At 39.9% G+C, this 22403-nt stretch overlaps 1 protein-coding gene across 1 annotated transcript in view; it reads left to right on the plus strand.

Moving 5' to 3' along the window:
* Positions 1 to 20225, plus strand: part of elfn2.S (extracellular leucine-rich repeat and fibronectin type III domain containing 2 S homeolog) — a 46917-nt gene extending 26692 nt beyond the window's left edge. The window contains exon 2 of the mRNA XM_018261265.2: positions 12828 to 20225. Within this exon, the coding sequence (XP_018116754.1) occupies positions 13214 to 15631 (2418 nt within the window). The 5' untranslated portion in view covers positions 12828 to 13213 and the 3' untranslated portion in view covers positions 15632 to 20225. The remainder of the gene's footprint in view (positions 1 to 12827) is intronic.
* Positions 20226 to 22403: the final 2178 nt, after the last annotated feature.

Genomic DNA, 22403 nt, shown 5'->3' on the forward strand with positions numbered 1-22403 from the left:
CAGCAGAAGCAAGGGCCAGCAAGTTATTGCCCTGTATTAAAAGGGGCATAGAATCAGAGGAGGAGAGGGACATTCCTTCTTTTTAAGGCCCATCTAGATTATGTCATGCAGTATTGGTCTCCAGTAGTGATGGTTGAATTTGTCCCGTTTCGTTTTGCCTTGAAACGAAATGGGACAAGGCGTATTTCCTGTGAAATTCGCAAAACTGGTGAAAATTTCACGAAACGCAGGTTTTGCTGATTCTGATGCCGGTGATAATTCGCCAGCGTCAATATGGGCGCCGGCGTCAAAAGTCCCATTAAAGTCAATGCAAAGTCCAAAGCACTGCGACACACTGACAAGATGAATGTGTTTATATTCGTGACATTTATTGGCTCCGATTCAATTAGACAAGGGCCATTAAAGTCAATGGACCTCCGAACTGTCGCCGGCGTCAAAAAAATTCATGCCTTGTTCGCCGCGAATTTGCACCTGGCAAATAAAGTCGCCCATCACTGGTCTCCAGCAATTAAAAGAACAGCTAAGTTGATGAAGGGAACATAAGGTCTCAACTATGAGGAAAAGATTATTAATGTTTAAACTGAGGAAGAGGCACTTAAGGAAATATATGATAACTATGCATGAATATATAAAGGGAAGGGACCATACAAAGAACAACTCTCTTAGTGCAGAGACACGCTCAGATTCGGGGAGATCAGTCGCCCGGCGACAAATCTCCTCCTCTTCGGATGACTAATCTCCCTGAACTGCCTCCCCTGCCTTCCAGCCGGCTAAAATGTAAATTGCCGGCTGGATGGCACTAGGAGCACTTTGTTTTCCAAAGTCGCCCGAAGTTGCCTCACGAGGAAACTTTGAGCCACTTCTGAAAATGAAGCAATCTGAGTGTCATCCCACCGGTGATTTACATTCTAACCGGCATTTAGGCAGGGTAAGGCAGTTTGTGGAGATTAGTCGTCCCGAAGAGGAGGAGATTTATCGCCGGGCAACTAATCACCCCTTGTCTGAGCCTGTGTCTCTGCCCTATGGCTAATGTCAGACGGGCAGATTCGCCCTCTTCTGCTGGGCGACAATCTACCCGAGCTGGCTTCTTTCTGCCTTCCGTCTGCTTGAATGACATGGCACTTCGATTTCAATCGAAGTGCTGCGAGTGAATTTGCTGGCGTTTTCTTATTCAAGCAGGTGGTATGCAGGAAGAAGGCAGTTCGGGAAGACCGTTGCCCCGCAGAAGAGGCGATTAGTCGCCAGACGACTAAATCTCCCCGAATCTGTCTTCGTGCCCCTGCCCTAATGTGTTATTGGCCATTAGATCTTTCCAGCAGACATAAGGACATCCACTGAGATTAGAAGAAAGCAGGTTCCTTTCATATGATAAAAGTTTTTTTTTTTAACAATTAGGGTAAGTCCACATTGCGCGTTTTGGGGAGATTTGGTCGCCTGGCGACTAATCGCCTCGTCTTTGCGGCGACCAATCTCCCCAAACACCTTCCCTCACTCTGCGCCTGCTAAAATGAGAAAACGCCTACCTTTTATCATTCCATTTTATTCCAATCTATACTATCTCTGGATCCATATCAGAACAGTGTTTTTCTGTGGCAGGGCCCCGGGGCAAATCATTATCCATTATTTCTATTAAATAAGGACTTGTATAATATGAGTGGATGTTGGGAATTGCACTATTACGGCTGAAGGGATGCACATCAAAACTGATATAAAGGGTCACTTTTACCATTAATCAAGATCCTGTTCTTCTGTTGCACCCTGCTATACTATACCTGTAATTTCCCAGTCCAGTTCCCTTCTGCTACTGCTCTGCATGGCCCCATAAAATGCAGGACCTACAGCAGACTTCATGCACCCAACTAAAGGCAGCTCTTATTCTTATAAGAACTGTGTGTCTTTTTCTGGTGTAAAAACTAAAATAACATGCTACAAATTAATACATTTCACCATAAAATGGTAAAATAGAATATCTGTATTCCCCTCATATCTTTATCCTTCAGTGTTTACCATCATTAAGCACCCCCTCTTTTTAGCAGTAAAATGTTCTCTTTTTCAGCATCTTATATATATAATATATATATATGACACATTTTCCCACTCCCTCCATCACTCTCATCCACACAAGGGCCCCCCTATGTTCTCATCTTATGTACATCTCTGTGGCCCCCTTTGCAGTGGAATAATCCACAGCAATATGTTATAATTACATTCCCACAGCCCCTCCCTCTGCCGTGCTGCACACAGCTCTAATTAACGGCTTTGTTAAGAGATGGAGAGGCATTAGCATATGAAAACACGATCCACTGTTTGTTTTAGTCTGTGTGGGTGCAAGGGAGAGAATGCGTGTCTGTGAAGGGGCGGACATGCATTTTAGGGAGACCCTATTAACAGGCATGTGGGAAGACTGCAATAGGCTGCCTATATGGTAATCAAAATTGTACATTTGAAGATGAAGATGTGGCAAAATCACTGAAATTGCAGTTTTCAAAGGTAATGGGGCTCAGTGCAACCTTGGTTTGTACAACTGCTCACTCAAATAAAGCTCAAGGGCATGGTAATGTGGAAAAATTTTCGGGTTGCACATTGAAAGATGAACCGCTGGGTTATTACTATGCATTCTACAGTTGGCTTTTTTAATGGAACAACATAAGGTGTGTCACTTAGGCTGGACATGGGCATTTTCTGGAATGCCCCTACATTGTGAGCCATTCAGAACATGCAAGAAATGAGTGCTGAACAGGACCGGATTTCCATGCCGGCCGCCCCTAGGCGGCACATATTGTCTTATGTATAATTGTACATTCTTTCCCCTCTCTGGCTTTTTTAAAGGAGAACTAAACCCTAAAAATGAATGTGGCTACAAGTGCCATATTTTATATACTGAACTTATTGTACCAGCCTAAAGTTTCAGATTCTCAATAGCAACAATGATCCAGGACTTCAAACTTGTCACAGGGGGTCACCATCTTGGAAAGTGTCTGCGACACTCACATGCTCAGTGGGCTCTGAGCAGCTGTTGAGAAGCTAAATTTAAGGGTTGTTGCAAATTATCAAACAGAAAATTAGGTTGGCCTGTAATAAAAGGTGATGCTACAGGGCTGATTTTTAAATTCTGATGCTAATTGTACTGGTTTCTGTGCTACTATATAGTTATTATCTGTATTAATTACTAATCAGCCTTATATATTGTGACATTTATATTCTGTTTGTACTTTATATTTTAATTTGGTCCCTAAGCTCAGTAAGTGACAGCAGCACAGAGCATGTGCAGTGAATTAGCAGAAAAGAAGATGGGGAGCTACTGGGGCATCTTTGGAGTCACTGATTTTTACTGCTAAAGGGCTGTGGTTGCCTTGGGCTGGTACATGAGCCCAAATCAGAATGTACAATATTTCTAGCTACTTCTTTAATTATGTTTTAGTTCTCCTTTGACACATTTTTCTTGTAACCAATCTCCTTTGCGTGTAATGAATTCTTTATTAATCTGATTGGGCTTCAGGCCCATAAACCACAATTTCCACAATTTTAAATATTAAAAATGATCAGGTGTGATGTAAACCCATTGATTTAAAAGCCATGTCTGTTTTGCAGAGCTTCCTTTGCAAAGTGGTTATTGCTCATAAACACTGCAAGTTCCATTAAGCTCAATGCTGTCAGCATCAAAAACATTTAGTAAAGTACATCCACTACAATACAGTATCTATCTCTAGAACAGGGGTCCCCAACCTTTTAACCCCATTAGCAACATTCAGATTTAAAAAGAGCTGGGGAGCAACACAAGCATGAAAATGTTCCTGGGTGCAAAATAAGGGCTATGATTGGCTATTGGTAGCCCCTTTGTGGACTGACAGCCTACAGGAGACTCTGTTTGGCAGTACATCTGGTTTTTAAGCAACCAAAACTTGTCTCCAAGCCTGGAATTCAAAAATAAGCACCTGCTGTAATGCAACTGGGAGCAACATCCAAGGGGTTGGAGAGCAAAATGTTGCTCATGAGATACTGGTTGGGGATCACTGCTCTAGAATAATACTGATGTAATTATTTCTGTATTTTTTTCATCATTAATTCTTTTATTATGTTTCATGTAGGCAGATATAGTGCTGGAGTTCTCAATCTTGGCAGCGTACTTGTGTTTTTTTTCTACATATTTGGTACAGGTTTTTTTATACCTATTCTTACAATCCCTATTTATTCTGTAAAATGTATAATAATGAAAATTTTGCTATTGATAGGAATGGACCTACTCCAATGATTTTAGGTCAATCCACAAATAGAGGCCATGCATTCTTATCAGACAAATAGGAGACTTCTGGAAGGAGATGATGAGAATCACGCAATAAGAAACAGCCAGTAGCACCCATACCCATTGTGACAAATATGAGTTAAATTTCATATAGCGATTATTTCACATGCTCCTGTCTCATGTGAAATGCATTACACACAGTCAACCAATCCTCAGCAAAATGACATGCACAAAGGCTTTTTCGCAAACAGAAATACAACAGAAACTAAGATGACCAACCCTTTCAAACCCAACTGATAAATCAGAGTTCACTACTACTGGAAAGAAACCCTCCCAGTGGTATCAGTGAAACCTTCCTTTCACCAGTCCTTATGGAAGTCAGCTTGACCTCTGCCCTCACTGCCCCAGAGAAGAAAAGTTTAGAAAGTTTTCATTGTGAAAACTTTAGTTTATTGCACTTTGCTGAAACAAGCAAAGGAGTCCTTTCGAACATTACAAGCACTTTTGCATAAAATAATTACACAATTCATATGCAAAAAAAAATTAATTCAAAATGACAAAAAACTGCAGCATTCATGCAGTTTAGCAACTTGAATTTTATTTTGCACCTGCATGGTATATCTTGCACAAGTTGCAGTGCACACTAGTTTGTGGACATTGCTATACCACTGTTTTGGGAAAAATAAATCATTATTGGCATAAACATGGCATTTAATGGCACTTGCCTCTGGAGAGTAACCTATAACAATCAGTTAGGGGGTCAGACAGCAGAGGCTAGAACACAAATAAACAAAAATGTGATCGATTGCCATTGGGTTACTGCCTAGGTGCAATTTTTTTCCCAGCCATCATACATCAGTGCACTGCAACAGCACAGGAATAAAAATAGGAAGCAACTTTAATTAAATTTGAAGTTTGAAGCTTCCCTTGCAATATTCATACCTCTTATTAAACAAGTCAGATGTCCTTAAAAACCTCTGTGTAATGGTTTACAATTAGTCATTTTAAATAGCTTCCTAGAGGCACTAGGAGCAAACATTAAACAGTGTGCCTTCAATTGCATTTCCCCAAAGTCGTATTGACAGTACTTAGCATCATCTTCCTCCCTGAGGACACTATAGACTACTTGCATCTTTGGCAGAGGTCCATTGGTTAAATTTGTGAGCCTCTTAAACATTTCTGAGCCAACTTGCTTTGCTTGAAACTTGCATTCTATCCCCTCATCATACCTGCAGGGGATTCCTTACCTCCTCTGAATCCAATTAGGCCCAACCCTGGTGCAATTTGTAAAGTTTAACCCAACTTGTAAATGTCAGGGAGCTGGAACATCACTTTCATTAAAAAGTGAGAGAGGCAGCAAGAAGATCAACGTTAAAATCAACATGATTAATGTGGTCGGCACAGAGGCGCAAGGCACAAATAATGGGAATCTCTTTGAGTCCTCTGGGAGAAAAGCTCTGTATAAATCAAACCATTATTATTGGGAGGCACTAGTTAGGTATGTAGTTCATGCTCTGCTATTCCCATGCAGAAAAAAAGGTAGTTTGCAATCCCAGTGTAGGTAAGAAGGAGCACAGGGAGCAGTGCAGTTATAATGAACAAGACAGGCAGGGATTAATGTTGGCACTGAGTATGGGTATCTTTACCCTTGCTTGCCTGATGCACAGCATTACAGTTTTATCATCCAACATACACTTGGCAATTTACAATGGTGGATGGAAGGTGAATGCACCATGAATGCATGACCACAGCTAGATTCAGACCAATAGTTCACAAGCACAGATTTTATGATCACAGCTCTGAACTGTCCTGCAGGGATATTGGGGAAAATCCTGGTAAATCAACTTTTGGTATGATGTAGAGCAGGGGTGTCTGAACTTTTTGCAACGAGGGCCAGATTTGGTGAGGTGAAAATGTGTGGGGGCCGACCATTCAGCCCGACATTCTTTGAACCATTAACATTAAATTATAGGAATGGAGTAATTGTAGCAGTAATATTTGGGCAAATTAGTGAAATGATCTGCCACTTGGTCTATACTGCTGCCTGTGTGCTGAATGTGTTAGCAATAGACACTACTGGAACTAAGTGAAGCAATACTATAGTTTACTGTACTGGCACGTCAGTACCTCTATTGACACCTTCAGCCCTAAAGAAGTATGTGAAAACAGCGCGTCTCGACGTGCCAGTACGTCTATTACTAACACCTTCAGCGCACAGGCAGCAGTATAGACCAAGTGGCAGATCATTTCACTAATTTGCCCAAATATTACTGCTATGGGATTCCTGATCGCACTGTGCTGGGGGGCCTCATTTTTATTAATTTCATGATGGAGGCTGAGGACTGGTGTAAATTTGAAAACGGGCCATAATTGGCCCCCGGGCCACACTTTGGACATGCCTGATGTAGAGAGTGATAGTCAATTTGCAATTGGTCTTCTAAAATAAAAAATGTTTTTAATGTAGTTAGCCAAAAATGTATTTGTATAAAGGAGTGACTGGATGTGTATCATAATACTAGAACACTACTGAGTGCTTTTCAGCTCTCTAAGTCTGAGTTAGTCAGCGACTTTAAGGGGTGGGGCACATGGGACATAACTGTCCAGTGAGTTTGCAATTGATCCTTAGCATTCAGCTCAGATTCAAAAGCAACAGTTATGACCCATGTGCGCCCCCTCAAGTCTCTGATTGGTTACTGCCTGGTAACCAATCAGTGGAAACCAAGAGAGCTGAAAAGCAGGAAGTAGTGTTCTGGCTATTATGTTAGACATCCAGTCACTCCAGCCTTTATACATTACATTTTTGCCTAACTAACTATTTTGAAAACATTTGCACAGCCTATCTATTTACCCAGTTTTTATTTTTATATTGAACAATTCTTTTAAATTATTTATTCTTTTCTTATGACACTTTCCTGCTTTCAAATGGGGGTCACTAACCCCCATCTTAAAAAAACAAATGCTCTTTAAGGCTACAAATGTATTTGTTATTGCTACTTTTTATCACTCATCTATCTATTCAGTCCCTCTCCTATTTATATTCCAGATGCATGGTTGCTAGGGATTTTACCTGTTTTCTTGAACTTTACACACTGTCTTCCTAGATGGAAGTGACCCCTGTATATTACCAGCCCCCACTTCCTCCCTATGTTATGAAAACTAAGCTTCAATTCAGTCTACATCTTATAAACTATAAAATGCTAGATGTAGTTTGCCTTTAATTTTTTTATGATTTTTTTCTTCTTTCTGTATCTATTTTTGTCTGTCTGTGCCTCTTTTCTTAATTTTTCGCTTCCTCTCCTGCCTTCCCTCCATATCTGTCTGTTTTCACTGTCGGGCCCCTCATCCCTTTCTCCAGTGGAGTTACAATGTTAGAAGCAGCAGCTGGCACGGCGAGATAACGGGCTAATTAAATCGGTATTGTGTGAGCAAACTGGAGGGGAAAGAAGGGAAAAGTAAGGCATGTCATTCAGGGCCACGTCAGTGGCAAAGCACACAGGACCCACTTGGTGCCAGCTTCACAATGCAAGTAGCTCCTAACTCCTTCTTATCCCTTAATATCGATATCTGTCCTCATACGGGATAAAAACGTGGATTAAGCAACTGTTGTACTCTATTGTGAAGAGATTGCAATGTATTAATTGGCACAAAGGCATCAGGAATATTATAGAGAGATATGGAACAGAATCAAATTAAAACAGGCATGATGACATGGTCTTTCAAGTGACGGCTCCTGCCTGGCTTCTGCTTCTATTTCTTAATCCCCAGCAATTCTACTCATGTTCCTGTCTTTTGGGAACCATCCATTTGTTACAAGGGGATCAGTGCTAACTGTATAGAAGAGGTGGCCCTTGGCAATGCAGGTAGGTGGAAACCCCATCTTGGATAAGGATATTCTACTTGCAGTTCTCCAGTTTAACTCCCAGACTTTTCATTTTAAAAGCAATCTAAACCCTCAAAAATAATTTAATGTATAATGTTTAATGCATAATGTGTAAAAACACGTTTTCTAGCTAACAAGATATTAGCAGAGAAGAGTGATCTGATGTTTCTAAGGAGAGCAACAAAAGCTAGAGAGCTGCAACTTTGGCTTCACTGGAACTGCTGTTACAGAATACAATATGCCCTTTGCACTTTCAATAAAAATCTCTCAAGGGGCCCCATTTCTTGCATAGGGTCTAGGGTAAGGCCCTTCTCTGAGCCTAGTAGAGTGCTAGTCCAAAATTACCCTTTGTATAAACCCATGGAATTATTCTTATCACTTTGATATATTTATATTTATGCTCATTTTAGTTTAAAAAAGATCATCAAGGGGACAATTTGGTTAAAGTAATAATGATATGCTTATAGTTTTGTGGAACAACCTGCCAGGTAGAGTTGCCTTTTTTATGTAAAAAGATACAGTCTCTCCTATATATTTTTTCATCATTCTTTCCTATTAATAACATTGGCATCAAGTATCATTTTTACTGACCACAGGCAACCCTACAGGTCAAACCTGGCTTTATAAAGAGGGGTGATATTTAACTGATAGCATTTATTGCCAATTTACCTGGCAGAAAACAGAGGGCAGTATAAAGTGGGAGCACTGTAGGTGTGGTATGAAGGGGGAGCATTGTCTATGAATTAACCTCTGTGCTCTCTAGCTCCAAACTTAGAGGAGATAACATGTTGATGAGAACAAGCATCATTAGACTGCCTTACCAACTTGAGTGATCCAGTTCAGGTATTGGTGCCTCCATATAAACAAAAGTGTGTTGCTGGCATTTAAAACTTTTATTCACACTATTAAAAACTATCCATCAAATTGAAACCAAACGTCACCACAGCTAATTGCCATGTTGTAGGACAATGACCTTAAACACAAACCACATTAGACTGCCCTACCACATATAGTGGGCAAACTCATGTATTGGGGCCTCCATTTAATCATAAGTGCATTGATGTAATTTAAAACATAACGTTTTATACACTATAAAAAAAATCACCCTTCAAATTAAGACCAAACATCCCCACAGCAAATTGCCTATGTTGCAGGACAATTCCCTTAAAAACCAATAGGTCAGCCATTCCAAGTCATATATCACAAATTGTGAAATTGTACCAAAATTCCAACTTCATCCAAAATTACGACCCAACTATAGTCCACTTATGCATCCATAGGATTCATAGATACCTTTACTTGCAACACAATTTCTGATTATCAAAAAAAAAGCTGAATTAAAAAAATACAAAAAAATAACAATATACTTTTAAATAGTTTTAAAAAAATCACTAGTTACTTAATTGCTATATTTTATTTTAGGGCTGACTTGTACTTTCTTGCCTCCTGCATCTCTCCCCCAACACAAACCCTGTGGAGATAGCATTATTTCCTTCTAAATTACTATTTTTCCCTTATCTCACACCGAGTCTGTGTTAAACACTTGAGCAAAAAGATGCTTGACGGTTGCATTCCTGTAGTTTTAGATGAGTGTGTGAGCGGCTATATTAGGAGCAAGATGTTATAAGTGTAGTTAAGGGATAAACCATCTTGAGTGATTAGGGGAGCACTTAAGGCATTGTTATAAAGAGTACTTACAGGAGCAACTGAAGGATAAACATTGAGGTTTGTTATAGAAACAGTTAACGGAGATTATAGAGCTGCATCCTAGAGGGAGTTAGGAAGAAATTCAAATGAGCAGTTGTAGCATTTAGCAATAATTTAAGGATGATGCAGTAACATGTAGTGGACGAATTATAGGGAGCAGCTACGAAACAATTAATTGGCGTCAGGTTATTGCAGACTGGGGAGGAGCTATTAGTAATGAGTCATAGCGAATGCAATATGGTTTATTAGCTGCAGACGGCACTGGATAAAATAACAATATCCATAATAGTTATGCTGAGCATTAAAATACTTGTTATCATCTGTATTTCATGTGGAAGCATGCCTCGCAGGACAGAGGGGGTTAAGACATATCATTCCAAGTGGAGGCCATTTAAATCAGTAATATCATGGTCTGCTGCTTCTCAGCTGGGACCTCACGCCGCTGCCGTTTGCTTTCCATCCTTATTTCAGTTTTGATTATTGAGAGAATGGCAAGATGCGCTGCGAGGAGCAAGGAGTGGAGAATACTAATGGTACAGATCTCAAGAGATGACAAAAATGGATGGTTTGGAGAATAATTGGTGAGACCCATGTCTCACGTCAGAACAGTGATGATCTGGACTCCAATGCTATGCCCTTTATTATGAACTGAATATAGTTTTGTTTTTCTTTGACATTGTTTTGGCTCAGTTTTAGCCTTGCCTAAAGCTAGCCTAAATTGTACCAATAATATCATTTGTATGATTTTGAATCAGGGATGTTCATTATACTTCAGCAGATGACAAAGTTAAGAGAAACCAGAGTTCCTCTTTGCTTCTCTCTGTTCCAATCATTAAAGGAATTGTTCAGTGTAAAAATAAAAACTGGGTAAATAGATAGGCTGTGCAAAATAAAAAAATGTTTCTAATATAGTTAGTTAGCCAAAAATGTGATGTATAAAGGCTGGAATGATTTGATGTATAACATGTCAGTCAGAAACTACTTCCTGCTTTTCAGCTCTCTTGGCTTACGCTGACTGGTTACCCTGGTTACCAGACAGTAACCAAACAGAGACTTGAGGGGGGCCCACCTGGGTCATATCTGTTGCTTTTGAATCTGAGCTGAATGCTGAGGGTCAATTACAAACTCACTGAACAGAAATGTACCATGTGGCCCCCCTTCAAGTCGCTGACTAACTCAGAGTTAGAGAGCTGAAAAGCAGGAAGTTGGATTCTGGCTGTTTTATTAGACATCTGTTCACTCCAGCCTTTATACATTACATTTTTGGCTAACTAACTATATTAGAAACATTTTTTATTTTGCACAGCCTATCTATTTACACAGTTTTTAGTTTCACACTGAACTGTTCCTTTAATGGACAAATGTGACATCTCATCTGCTCTCTGTCCTATTGGCCCTAAAGCTTATTTAATGGAGAAGATATGTGGTTGGCCCATGTATGAGGCTTTAGCAATTAATCTCGCTAGTACAGTGATCCCCAACCAGTGACCATGAGCAACATGTTGCTCTCCACTCCCATTGAGGTTGCTCACTGTGGCCTCACAGCAAGTGCCCACTTTGAAATTCCCGAAATTCCAGAACAATGTAGGTTTCTACAAACATATATTGTATAAAACAGCTCATCTTCATCAAGTAAAACCCTGCTTCATGTAAATAAACCATTTTCATAAACGGTAATTATTTGGGTAATCATAAATAGAAAATTGGCATTTTAAAGGGCATGTAAAGTCTAAAAAAGAATAAGGCTAGAAATGCAGTATTTTGTATACTAAATATAAACATGAACTTACTGCACCACAAGCCTAATCAAACAAATAATTTATGCTTTCAAAGTTGGCTACAGGGGGTCACCATCTTGTAACTTTGTTAAACATCTTTGCAAGACTAAGACTGTGCACATGCTCAGTGTGGTCTGGGCTGCTTAGGGATCGTCATAAACAAAGCTGCTTGAGTTCTGCACGGCTGGGATGTAAGGCGGGGGCTGCCCCTGCTGTTCATAAGTATGATTGTTTCCCTGCTCAGCAGTTAGGGACCGTCTGACAATTCCTATCCACAGCAGTAAATGAAGGGAGAATTTCACTGCATACAGTCAGGTTTCTTATAAAAACAGTACAAATTTTTTTATTAAAGTTTATTGGAGATAGGTTTCTTTTTCATTAAAGAAAGTAAAGCCCTTTAAGTATGAAGGGACCATACGATTCACAGTGCACACAAACAAACCATACATGTTAGGACAAAGTTCTGTATTTTGCTTCCACACTTCTTCCTGTTACAGTTAGAGCTGCAGTATTTCTGGTCAGCTCTCAGACAGCACAGAGAATATCCTAGAATGGTGGCTCAAGGGAAAAGATGTATAAAGGCAATATTCACTTAAATATATATATTCCAGTTTGATACGATTCTTAGCGTACCACAGCCCTTGTTTGACATCCCTGAAAATTTTTCTTGCTTGTGTGGCTCTCCAACAGTTTTTACATTTGTTACATTTGAGTGTGGCTTATTTTTTTCATTTGCATTGTGTGATAATCTCATCAGAAGAAGCCACAGGTGGGCATGGTCTAGTAACCCAGGAGCATGGTTTGGTAGAACAGAAGACATGGGAAGCCAAACAGGGCTGGACGTATCATTCTTTGCATCAGGGACTACCCACTACATTTTGATAGACTCTCTAGAAAGAGATACAATGCAATTATGTCAGCATATACAGTATGTCAGCAAATATAAGGTCAATAGTATTCCATAATAAAAAAACATTTATAAACAACCAGCGTATTCTGGAGCAGGAGCACATCTGACTGCCAAAAAAGAACCACACACTGATGAACTAATAGATTTACAGACTCCTTTATCTTCTCTTCCATGACTCTCACACTCTCTTCTGAGTCTCATTTACTTAGCTACCTCTGTTTTTACCCTCCACACTCTCTCTCTCTATTTGCTATAATGAACCCATCCCCCTTCCTATGCTGACGTATTCTCATCTCTTTTCTTGTTCAGATGCTGGTGGCAGCTGGAGACGGACAGACACAGAGACGGATTCATCTCTTGAAACTCCCACCCACGGGATACAGAGTCGGCTGGCACAGACACATGTACTTTCTATCCTCTGTCTCCCTTCATTAATTCCATCTACGCTCAGTTTCCTTGATTTTATAGAGGAAGAACTGAGTACACAATTAAACTATTGTTGACTACAAACAAAGTGCAGGCCAAGTGGCTATATAACCTGTGTACAGTGTTTGTACGAGCATCCTCCTCTCAGAAGATAATGTGCAAAATTTTGTTCAGGAATGTAATACACAGACTTCGCTAAGTTCCGGCACTGAGTTTTCCCCCAACTTACGCTTCATTTTCTCCAGCTAAATAATTATTTTATCACCACAATGTCATGCTGGTGGCTCTGGCTGACAACCATCTTTTTCTTTTGCCACTTGCCAACAGGTACACGATCTGATTGCTGGCTGATTGAGGGTGAAAAAGGATATGTCTGGCTAGCAATCTGCAGCCAGAACCAGCCCCCCTATGAGACCATACCTCAGCACATCAATAGCACAGTTCATGACCTTCGGCTCAATGAAAACAAGCTAAAGATAATTGGTTATTCCTCACTATCCCGCTTTGGAAACCTGACAGATCTGAACCTGACCAAGAACGAAATCTACTATATAGAAGATGGTTCCTTCATGGGGCAATCTAACCTACAGATCCTATATCTGGGCTATAATAAACTAACGAATCTGTCAGAGGGGATGTTAAGGGGAATGCCAAGGCTGCAGTTTCTATTTGTGCAGCATAACCTGATAGAGGTGGTAACACCTAATGCCTTTTCTGAGTGCTTGAGCCTTATCAGTATTGATTTGTCCTCAAACAAAATAAAACATCTAGATAGCTCCACATTTGCTGGTCTTCAGGGTCTTATGGTATGTGAATTGGCTGGGAACCCTTTCCATTGTGGATGTGAGCTCTATGGCTTTCTTGAATGGTTGCTCATGTTTAATAACGTCACGCGCAACTTTGATCGGCTACAATGTGAAACCCCACGTGAATTTAATGGTTATCCACTGCTAAGCCCAAGACCACATCACAGCAGAAATGCTATAACTGTTCTTCAAGCTCACTGTAGGAATGGAGGTTACCTGTCTCTACCAAGGGAGCGTCCCACACCACTAAATTCAGACTCCATTAGTGATAAAGATGAAGGCTCTGGCTTCACTGGTGTGGATATTTCAGCAGAAACGGCTACACCTACTCCTACCACTGACTCTACAGGTAACCCCACAATTGACATTCACCACATAACAGGAAACTCAGCCACTCTGATTGTAACGATTCCTTATCCCTATCAAAAACTCTATGTTCTAGTGCAATACAATAACAGCTTTGTATATGATGTAACAACTCTGAAGCACAAGAAGGAGTTTATTACTCTGGATAAACTGAAACCTCATGTGAACTACACCTTTTGTGTAACTTCCATACGCTTTTCAAAACGCTACAACCACACATGTCTATTCCTCGCCACTCGTTTCAGAGATGAGAAAGACTTTGCTCCCAGTACTTCTACTACAACTCACTATATTATGACAATATTGGGTTGTCTTTTTGGCATGGTCATCATCCTGGGAGTAGTATACTACTGTTTAAGGAAGAAGAGGATGCAGGAAGAAAAGAAGAAATCTCTGAATGTTAAGAAAACCATTCTAGAAATGAGATATGGTTCAGATGTTGATCCCTGCTTAGGGCCTCATTCTTCACAGAAGTTATCAGAGCACCCCATTCCTATTTCTTGCATATCTTCACTCCCTACATCTGTATCTGGGCTTGGGAGTATAGGAGAGAAAGGAATATCCTCCAAACCAATAAACTCTCAAATGGGGACACCAAAAGGCACAAACTACATGGAGGTTCGGAGTGGTGACGGGTTAGACAGAGGTCAAAGGAGGATGTCAGGAGAAGAAGAGGATGAAGATGACTTTCGTGAACTGGACAATGGTGAGGGATCAGCTTCTGAAATATCCACAATTGCCAAGGAGGTAGACAAAGTGAACCAGATCATTAACAACTGCATTGATGCCCTCAAGCTGGACACCTCCTCTTTTTTAGGAGGGGGGGACCCGGAGCTAGGCTATGACTGCCACTCTGTACCAGCCATCTCATCAGGCCACTTGGAGAGGCTGAGCTTCCTCTCTCCTGCATACAAGGAGGGCGTGTACCCTCTTCAGCGCCAACTCAGTGCAGATGCTGCCACAGTGACCAAGAAACGCTGCAGCATTTCATCTAGTGGCTCCATCAAAAGTGCCCGAGTTTTCAGCCTGGATGTTCCTGACCAATCTTTAAAATGTGACTCCAAATACATTGAAAAGAGCAGTCCCCTTAACAGCCCTCTGGATCGCCTTCCTCTAGTGTCTTCTTCTGGAGTACAACACCTCGACGTCAAACCTTCCTATCACTGCAACGAGCACCGCCATTCCTTCCCAGCCCTCTATTATGAGGAAAGTGCTGATACACTAAGCCAGAGGGTCAGCTTCTTAAAACCTCTTTCCCGCTCTAAAAGAGACTCCAGCTACTCGCAACTGTCCCCTAGACACCATTTCTCTGGATACTCCTCAAGCCCAGAGTACTCCACTGAAAATACCCACAAGATCTGGGAGCGCTTCCGCCCTTACAAAAAACACACCCGGGAAGAGGTCTATATAGCAGCTGGACATGCTCTGCGCAAAAAAGTCCAATTTGCTAAAGGGGAGGACTTGCATGATATTTTGGATTACTGGAAAGGGGTATCCGCACAACAAAAACTGTGACTAGCACCTAAAAGAGTGTAAAAGGTACAAAAGGATGTCAGGGATGTTGAAAGATTTTTTGTTGAGAATGGTGGTGCTGATGTACCACAGTTTGCAATTAAAGTTTACATTGGAGGTGGGGGGTTGTACCTCATAAAGGTGGGGAGGAGAAAGATGGACTTGCGGGTTGTGGACAGGACATTTTCAGGCACAGTTCTCCCCCCTTTAAAACACCACCCCCTCTATTCCACACACTGTACTAGTGGCTTTCTCTCCATTAATCTATTTAATTTATATACTTTTTGCCCCCATGCTTCTTATTTTTTACCTGTCGTAAGCTGAATTCACACAGCAATAAGGCACTTCAGGGTTGTAAATATCTTTAAAAACCCATTTTGGGTAATTATTTTGAAAAGCATGATGATGTTCAGTTCAAATGGTGCAAATGTATAGGGATACCTTCCAAATAAAAAATCAAAAAAGAGAGACAGCAGGTAATCTTGTATTCAGGGATTTTTCTACACAGAGGAGAGTCGTGGAACTTGGATTTATGAAATTCTGTAAATCCATCTGCCCTTCTTACATTTAAAGAGGCTAAAATAAATAATCCTTATAAAGTAATAAACGCTAGTTCTTTAAGGGCATAAGTATAGCATAGTTGTTATGACCCCTGAATTAGAGTATGAGATTACCATTAATTTAGCACTTACTGTAAATCAACAGTATCTGCAGTATATTTTTTATTAAAAGTGAAACATACAGAGAATAAATATTAATTGTAACACTAATGTAATAGGTATTAGCCAATTCACCCCTATAAAAAGTTTATCTCTAGCCTTGTTTAGGGAGATTTTATATTTTATACATTTATCAAAGAAAAGCTGTAGTTTTAATGAATGGACGTTATTTGCACTAGGACATTTTCATTAGGTGAGGCAACCTTTACCAATCACAGATTTTCTTATTTTACCCACTGTAGATGACGAAGCCGACTGCTGACTGGCTGCAAGGGGTTAACTGCGCTGGTGCAAATTGGCCCAGTGTTAGTATATGAGACCAATAATGTCACTATTTTTGGATGAATTGTGGCTGTTTAGTTTACCAATATCTTTCAAAAACACTTCCAATCCAGCCTTTGCACATTTACAGTGGATGAAAGCATACTATACATTCCCTGTTAGTAGACATCAATTTTATTGCAGCTCTTTATGGGATGACTTTATGTATGTGTGACTACATACAGTAAGAGCATCATTGGTGCCAGTACATTTAGAGTCCCTTTATAATTTGGAGAAAGGGCTAAGGCAGCTTGAACATGCTCCAGTAATAATTCCTGTTTTAAATAATGTATACCCTCAAATCCTCCTGCAGAATTATACTTACTACAAGGGGATACTTATTTTGCCGTTGATTTCTGCTGTCTCTCAGTGTTACCTATAAAAATACATAGGGAGTTGCTCTACAGCCCTGGCTGCGTCATTGGCTCTTTCCATATGCCTGGACTGCTAGAACTCTTCCCTATTCTAGCTTCTTGTAATGGGATTAAAAAATACAAGGCCTAATCAAAGTGATACAGAGCTTGCTTACAGCATACCAGCAATAAACTGAAAGCTGAGCCAGCAACACCTTTTAGGAAGCTATTGGGGATATAAAGCTAAAGGAAAGGAAATATGCTTTTAGCTCTAAATATTCCATTAGACAAAGGCACAAAGACAATAAACCAAGAAGGCGTAATGGCCCTTTAAATTTGTGCACGTCTGCTGAAGGTATATATATTTATTTTGCCGAACAGCATGTACAGCTGAAACACCATAGTTAGTAAAGCCGTAGCCTGAGCTGCACATTAAAGCAGAGGTTAGTTTACTTTACCTGTAAGAACTCACTATAAATCCTGCTGCCGCAGGGGAATTAACTTGTGATCCACCTCAGATGTGGCTCTGTTCCCAAACCTAACAGAAAAAGGTAAAGAAAAGGAAAAAAATGAGCTAAAAAGAAACAAGAGCCAGAGGCAAGAAAGGATACAGTGCAACCTCTGAATTTCATTTTATACATACAATTATGTGGCTTTTACCTTAAATGGCAACTCGTGCCTCTTCTCTGTGCCTGCTTGGAAAGAGAGCTGATCCAGCAATTTATCACACGGACAACATCTGTAGGTATTCCCAGCTAACTAAAGAGTGAATCTGACATTCTTCATATGCTGTCTGTGCTTTCGACAATAATCACAGGGGGATAGGAACAATTATAGTACAATGCTTGAGCTCTGCCAGTTTGGTACTGGGAGAGATGCATCTTTCTGTTCTTTATGTCACTGCTGCTGCCAAGTAGGGGCCTTTATGTGCCCAGATCCTCACCACATTGTGTTAATTGCATTAAGGGAGGGGGCAGTCATTTTATACCCATCTGCTCTTGTCCATGGTACTGGACTGCACAACAGTGATTTTCAACTGTAGCTGTTGGGATTTTGGGTGTTTTTAGCCACAGATTGACAATCGCTTTTGTGTAACTTCCCAATATGGAACAAGGACAGAAAATACATTATGCTGTTCTTCACAGTGTATTAACTCTTTGCTTTGTAACCTTAAACATCATATTGCTCTCAGTGTAGGGATACTGTGCCGAGGGACCCTCTAGTTTTTTAAGAGTTTGCAGTCAGTTACTTGGCAGTAGAATCATATAATGTGCAGACGTTTCTCCATTTCTAGCAACCTATAGCAATCAGAGTAGCAAATGCTTTTTCCTGGTTGGCATGGGTTACTCGAAATTGAACCTTTGAACAGTTCCACGTTAAATAGTGATTAATATACAGCAATGAAGGAAGTTCAGAACTGTCTCTAAGATTTACGGTGTGGCCTTTTTTCCTCTAAAACTCTAGAGTTTGCCAATATGATCCTGTTGCATCAATGCTTATCTTCCAAACCAACCAACACTAATATTGTAACGTATATTTCAAACCATTATAGAATAAATACAACACAATCTCATCTGTGCCTTATTGCCTAACAACAAAATCCCTTTCTTATTTAATGTTTAGAAGTCGGTCTCTTAACATTGCTTCCCTCCCCATGCTCCTGGTAAGGGGACATGTACAAGTTAGCAAAGAGTAAGCACCTTGAGAGGTTGACTGCCTCCTGGATACCAGCAGGCATATTTAGTGTCAAAATACTCAGAACATTTTTTATTATCCCACAGTCCTCTACAAAGACTTCTAAACTGTAGGACTCTGTGTGAAGTCAGCTTGCGATGTGTATCCTCTATAAAATTTATGTGCATGGGTATAATACTTCAACCTCTGAATTGTCTGTTGATTAATAATCTATATAGCTAAAGGGACGTTGTAGAGGTTAACAAATCAGAGCTGTCTTTAAGGGTTTTGAGATAAGGCAATGGCCCATGACCAATTTTTTTGGGATCCAGAACAGAAAAGAAAGGAGGCCCAAGTATAATGTTTGAAGGGGCGTTACCTGAGTAAGTCAAGAGGATTTTTGGAGAAGGAGCTGCAGGTATGGAATAGTGTGAATAGTGTGAATAGTGAGGCAAGGGAAATGGGATGCCATTATCCGAGTGTCTATATTGGATGGTATTGGGGGAGTCGGTTGTAACTGCAGCATAGTGGCAGTAACAACTAGTATTAAGTATAACCAATGTGCAGTTACAATCTATTTTTGACCATCAACTCCCAGCATCTAACATCAGCCAAAGACCTTAGTTAAACAACAGTAGAAGGCAGGGCAGAAGGCAGGCGCCAACCTCTTATCCCCTAGGCCATTAGCTGAGCCATGGACCCCAAAGTACTGCCAGGTTCCAATGGATTCTGACTGCAACAATGCAGGTCTTCCTGAAGGCTCCACCTTGTAGTTGCACCCTCTGTTTCTCTGGCAGGTACACCTACTGGCAGGAGGTTGATCTGTAGGGTAGTCATGTTTTATAGAAATATTAGGACCCCACCACCACTAAAGACAGCCCTGTAACTAACAGCAATTTCAGTTTTTAATTAGTTTATGAAAGCTACAAAGATACTTTTTCTTTTACGCTATGATTTTCGGAGACAAGGTCTGTTTCCTAGTTCTTGTTTTGTTTTCTCCTATTGTGGGTGGTAAGGGTGGGATGGGAGAGACTGGTAACGTTTATGGGACCTGTACACAATATTTTTTTCCAATGATTTTCAAGAGAGGAAGCAGAAATTGTATTTTGTTTTTGCATGCATTAGTGTAAAAAAAAAAAATGAAACGAACAAAACACAATGATAAAAAAAAGCACTTGGCAGAGTTCTCTTTTTAAAGAGCTTGTTGAAATGTAAAGTGTGGAAAATATCCTGTCTGCTGAACATTGGCTGGTATCTATGGGGTCAGGGGCACTGCCATAGATTGGTTTGTGCCAGCATTCACAATGACCCAGCTGGTATGTATAGCGTCATTAGTACCCATGAGTGTTTAAAACAACAAGGCTCTCATCTCTTGTATCTAGGAATGCCGGAATAAACTCATTAAAAGTAGCATTTGGCACAACATGCCTGTTATTTACAGGGCCAAGATGCAATAGTATACACTGGTACAAATTACCATTTAAAGCATTTAGATGTTTTCTGTAGGGTCAGGGGTAATATACAGTATATGACATGGCTCGAATACATAGGGAACAGGGCAAGGATTTACAGTGATAAATACACAGTTGTCTTTATCAGTTGGGACAAAAGTTTTTGTTCCACACAAATAGGAAAGAAACACCAAGGGGCAAATTCATCAAGGGTCGAATATCGAGGGTTAATTAACCCTCGATATTCGACTGGGAATGAAAATCCTTTGACTTCGAATATCGAAGTTGAAGGATTTTGCGCAAATACTGCCATCGAACGATCGAAGGATTTCAATCCAACGATCGAAGGATTATCCTTCGACCAAAAAAACATAGCCAAGCCTATGGGGACCTTCCCCATAGGCTAACATTGGGTTTGGTAGTTTTGTTATATCTTCTTTTTTACTGAAAATAAATGATAATTAGAATTGAAGTGCAAACAGGTTCTTTGGGTCACATGACTGGTTCCCCAACATAATTTGGGGTTTTAGCTGTATTAATAAGAACCTCAATACTAGCTATAACTGCTTTACCCAGTGAGCCATACTAGCTGCTGTATTATTCATACCAAAGGCTCTGGTAACTCTTCACATGAGATCCACCTGAAGCAAACTATACTGAATTATAAAACCATTCACAGTACTGTGTACAAAAGACTTTTTTTTCATTGATGAACTAAATTTTTCGCCAGCTTTCACCACAAAAAAGAAGTCCATAGACACCAATGGGTGAAAAATGTTTTCGCACGGGTCAGATTCACCCATCACTACTGGTTTTCCATGTAGTTATGCTGACTCTTAAGCAACCTCTCTTGAAATGATATACAGGTATAGGACCTGTTATCCAGAATGCTCGGGACCTGGGGTTTTCCAGATGACAGATCTTTCCATAATTTGGATCTTCATACCTTAAGTCTACTAGAAAATTATGTAAACATTAAATAAACCCAATAGGCTGGTTTTGCCTCCAATAAGAATTAATTATATGTTAATTTGGATCAATACAAGGTACTGTTTTATTATTCCAGAGAAAAAGGAAATCATTTAAAAAATGTGGATTGTTTGGATAAAATGGAGTCTACGGGAGATGACCATTCTGTAATTTAAAGCTTTCTGGATAATTTACAGAATTTTTGTTGATAAGGACAATTTAAAACCACTATGTCCAAGCTAAATACCTGTGAGGCTGTGTATAAGGCCAAGGACACAACGTGCTATTACATTATTTATAATGTTCAATGATTTTTAGAGCAGCCAATTTGAAATCTTATACAATAACTAAGCAGTGATATCCTCAAGCAAGACCTTGAGGTTCTTTGTCAAAGAAATATTGTGTTTGGTACCCCCGTGGCCTATATATAACTAGCAAAAAAAACAGCCCATGGTAAAACAAGAGTAATTGTTATCTTACGGTAAAAGAAGAGTAATTGTTATCTTACACGCTATTTCAGTCCCAATAACCCCACCTTCCAAAGAAAAAGGTTAAGGCACTGCTGAGTTACTGAAAGCATCGGTTTGTAATGAACAAAGGCATAATACTGAGACAATGGTAATTTAGTAATGCTATTTTTATATCACTTTATCCAAACTATTCCAGTGATCCTTAAATAAGGAGGTTGTGGGAACATTTGGAATAATATTTAAATATAAAGGAATTGCTATTGATCTGGTCAACATTTCTGCAAACACACAAAAAAACAGGATTGCATTGATCAATTCACATACCATGGCCCTGTTATACCACTAATGAGTTTTTTTCTCTGCAAAGTGTTTTACAAATCTATAGACATTTGGCCTGCCTCCCTGCAGAACAATGTGACTTCTACTGCTAAAACACCCAAATAGAGGGGCTGTGAGCCTACTACAAGGATATACAGTATTTGGCTTTAAATGGCAGTGCTATTGTGCTGGATATAGTACAGCCTTGACATGTTTTTGAAATGTATGTAATTGCAGAGGATATGGTAAAGCATAGTGCCAGGAATGTGCATTGACCAATACCATATTTGCCAGTGTTCTTGGGCTTAACACAACTAACTAATATTTCTGAATTTAGTCTGGGCAATCACATGACTTGAAAACCATGTTTAGGTTATTAAAGAAATTTCTAAATATGGGATACATTATTCGGAAATCAATTAAGCTCCAGGCCATCTCCCGTAGATCTAAATAATCCCAATTTCCTTTTACTCTGTAATAATAAAATACCTTGTACTTGA

This window comes from Xenopus laevis, chromosome 4S (assembly GCF_017654675.1).
Source record: "Xenopus laevis strain J_2021 chromosome 4S, Xenopus_laevis_v10.1, whole genome shotgun sequence".
NCBI lineage: Eukaryota > Metazoa > Chordata > Amphibia > Anura > Pipidae > Xenopus > Xenopus laevis.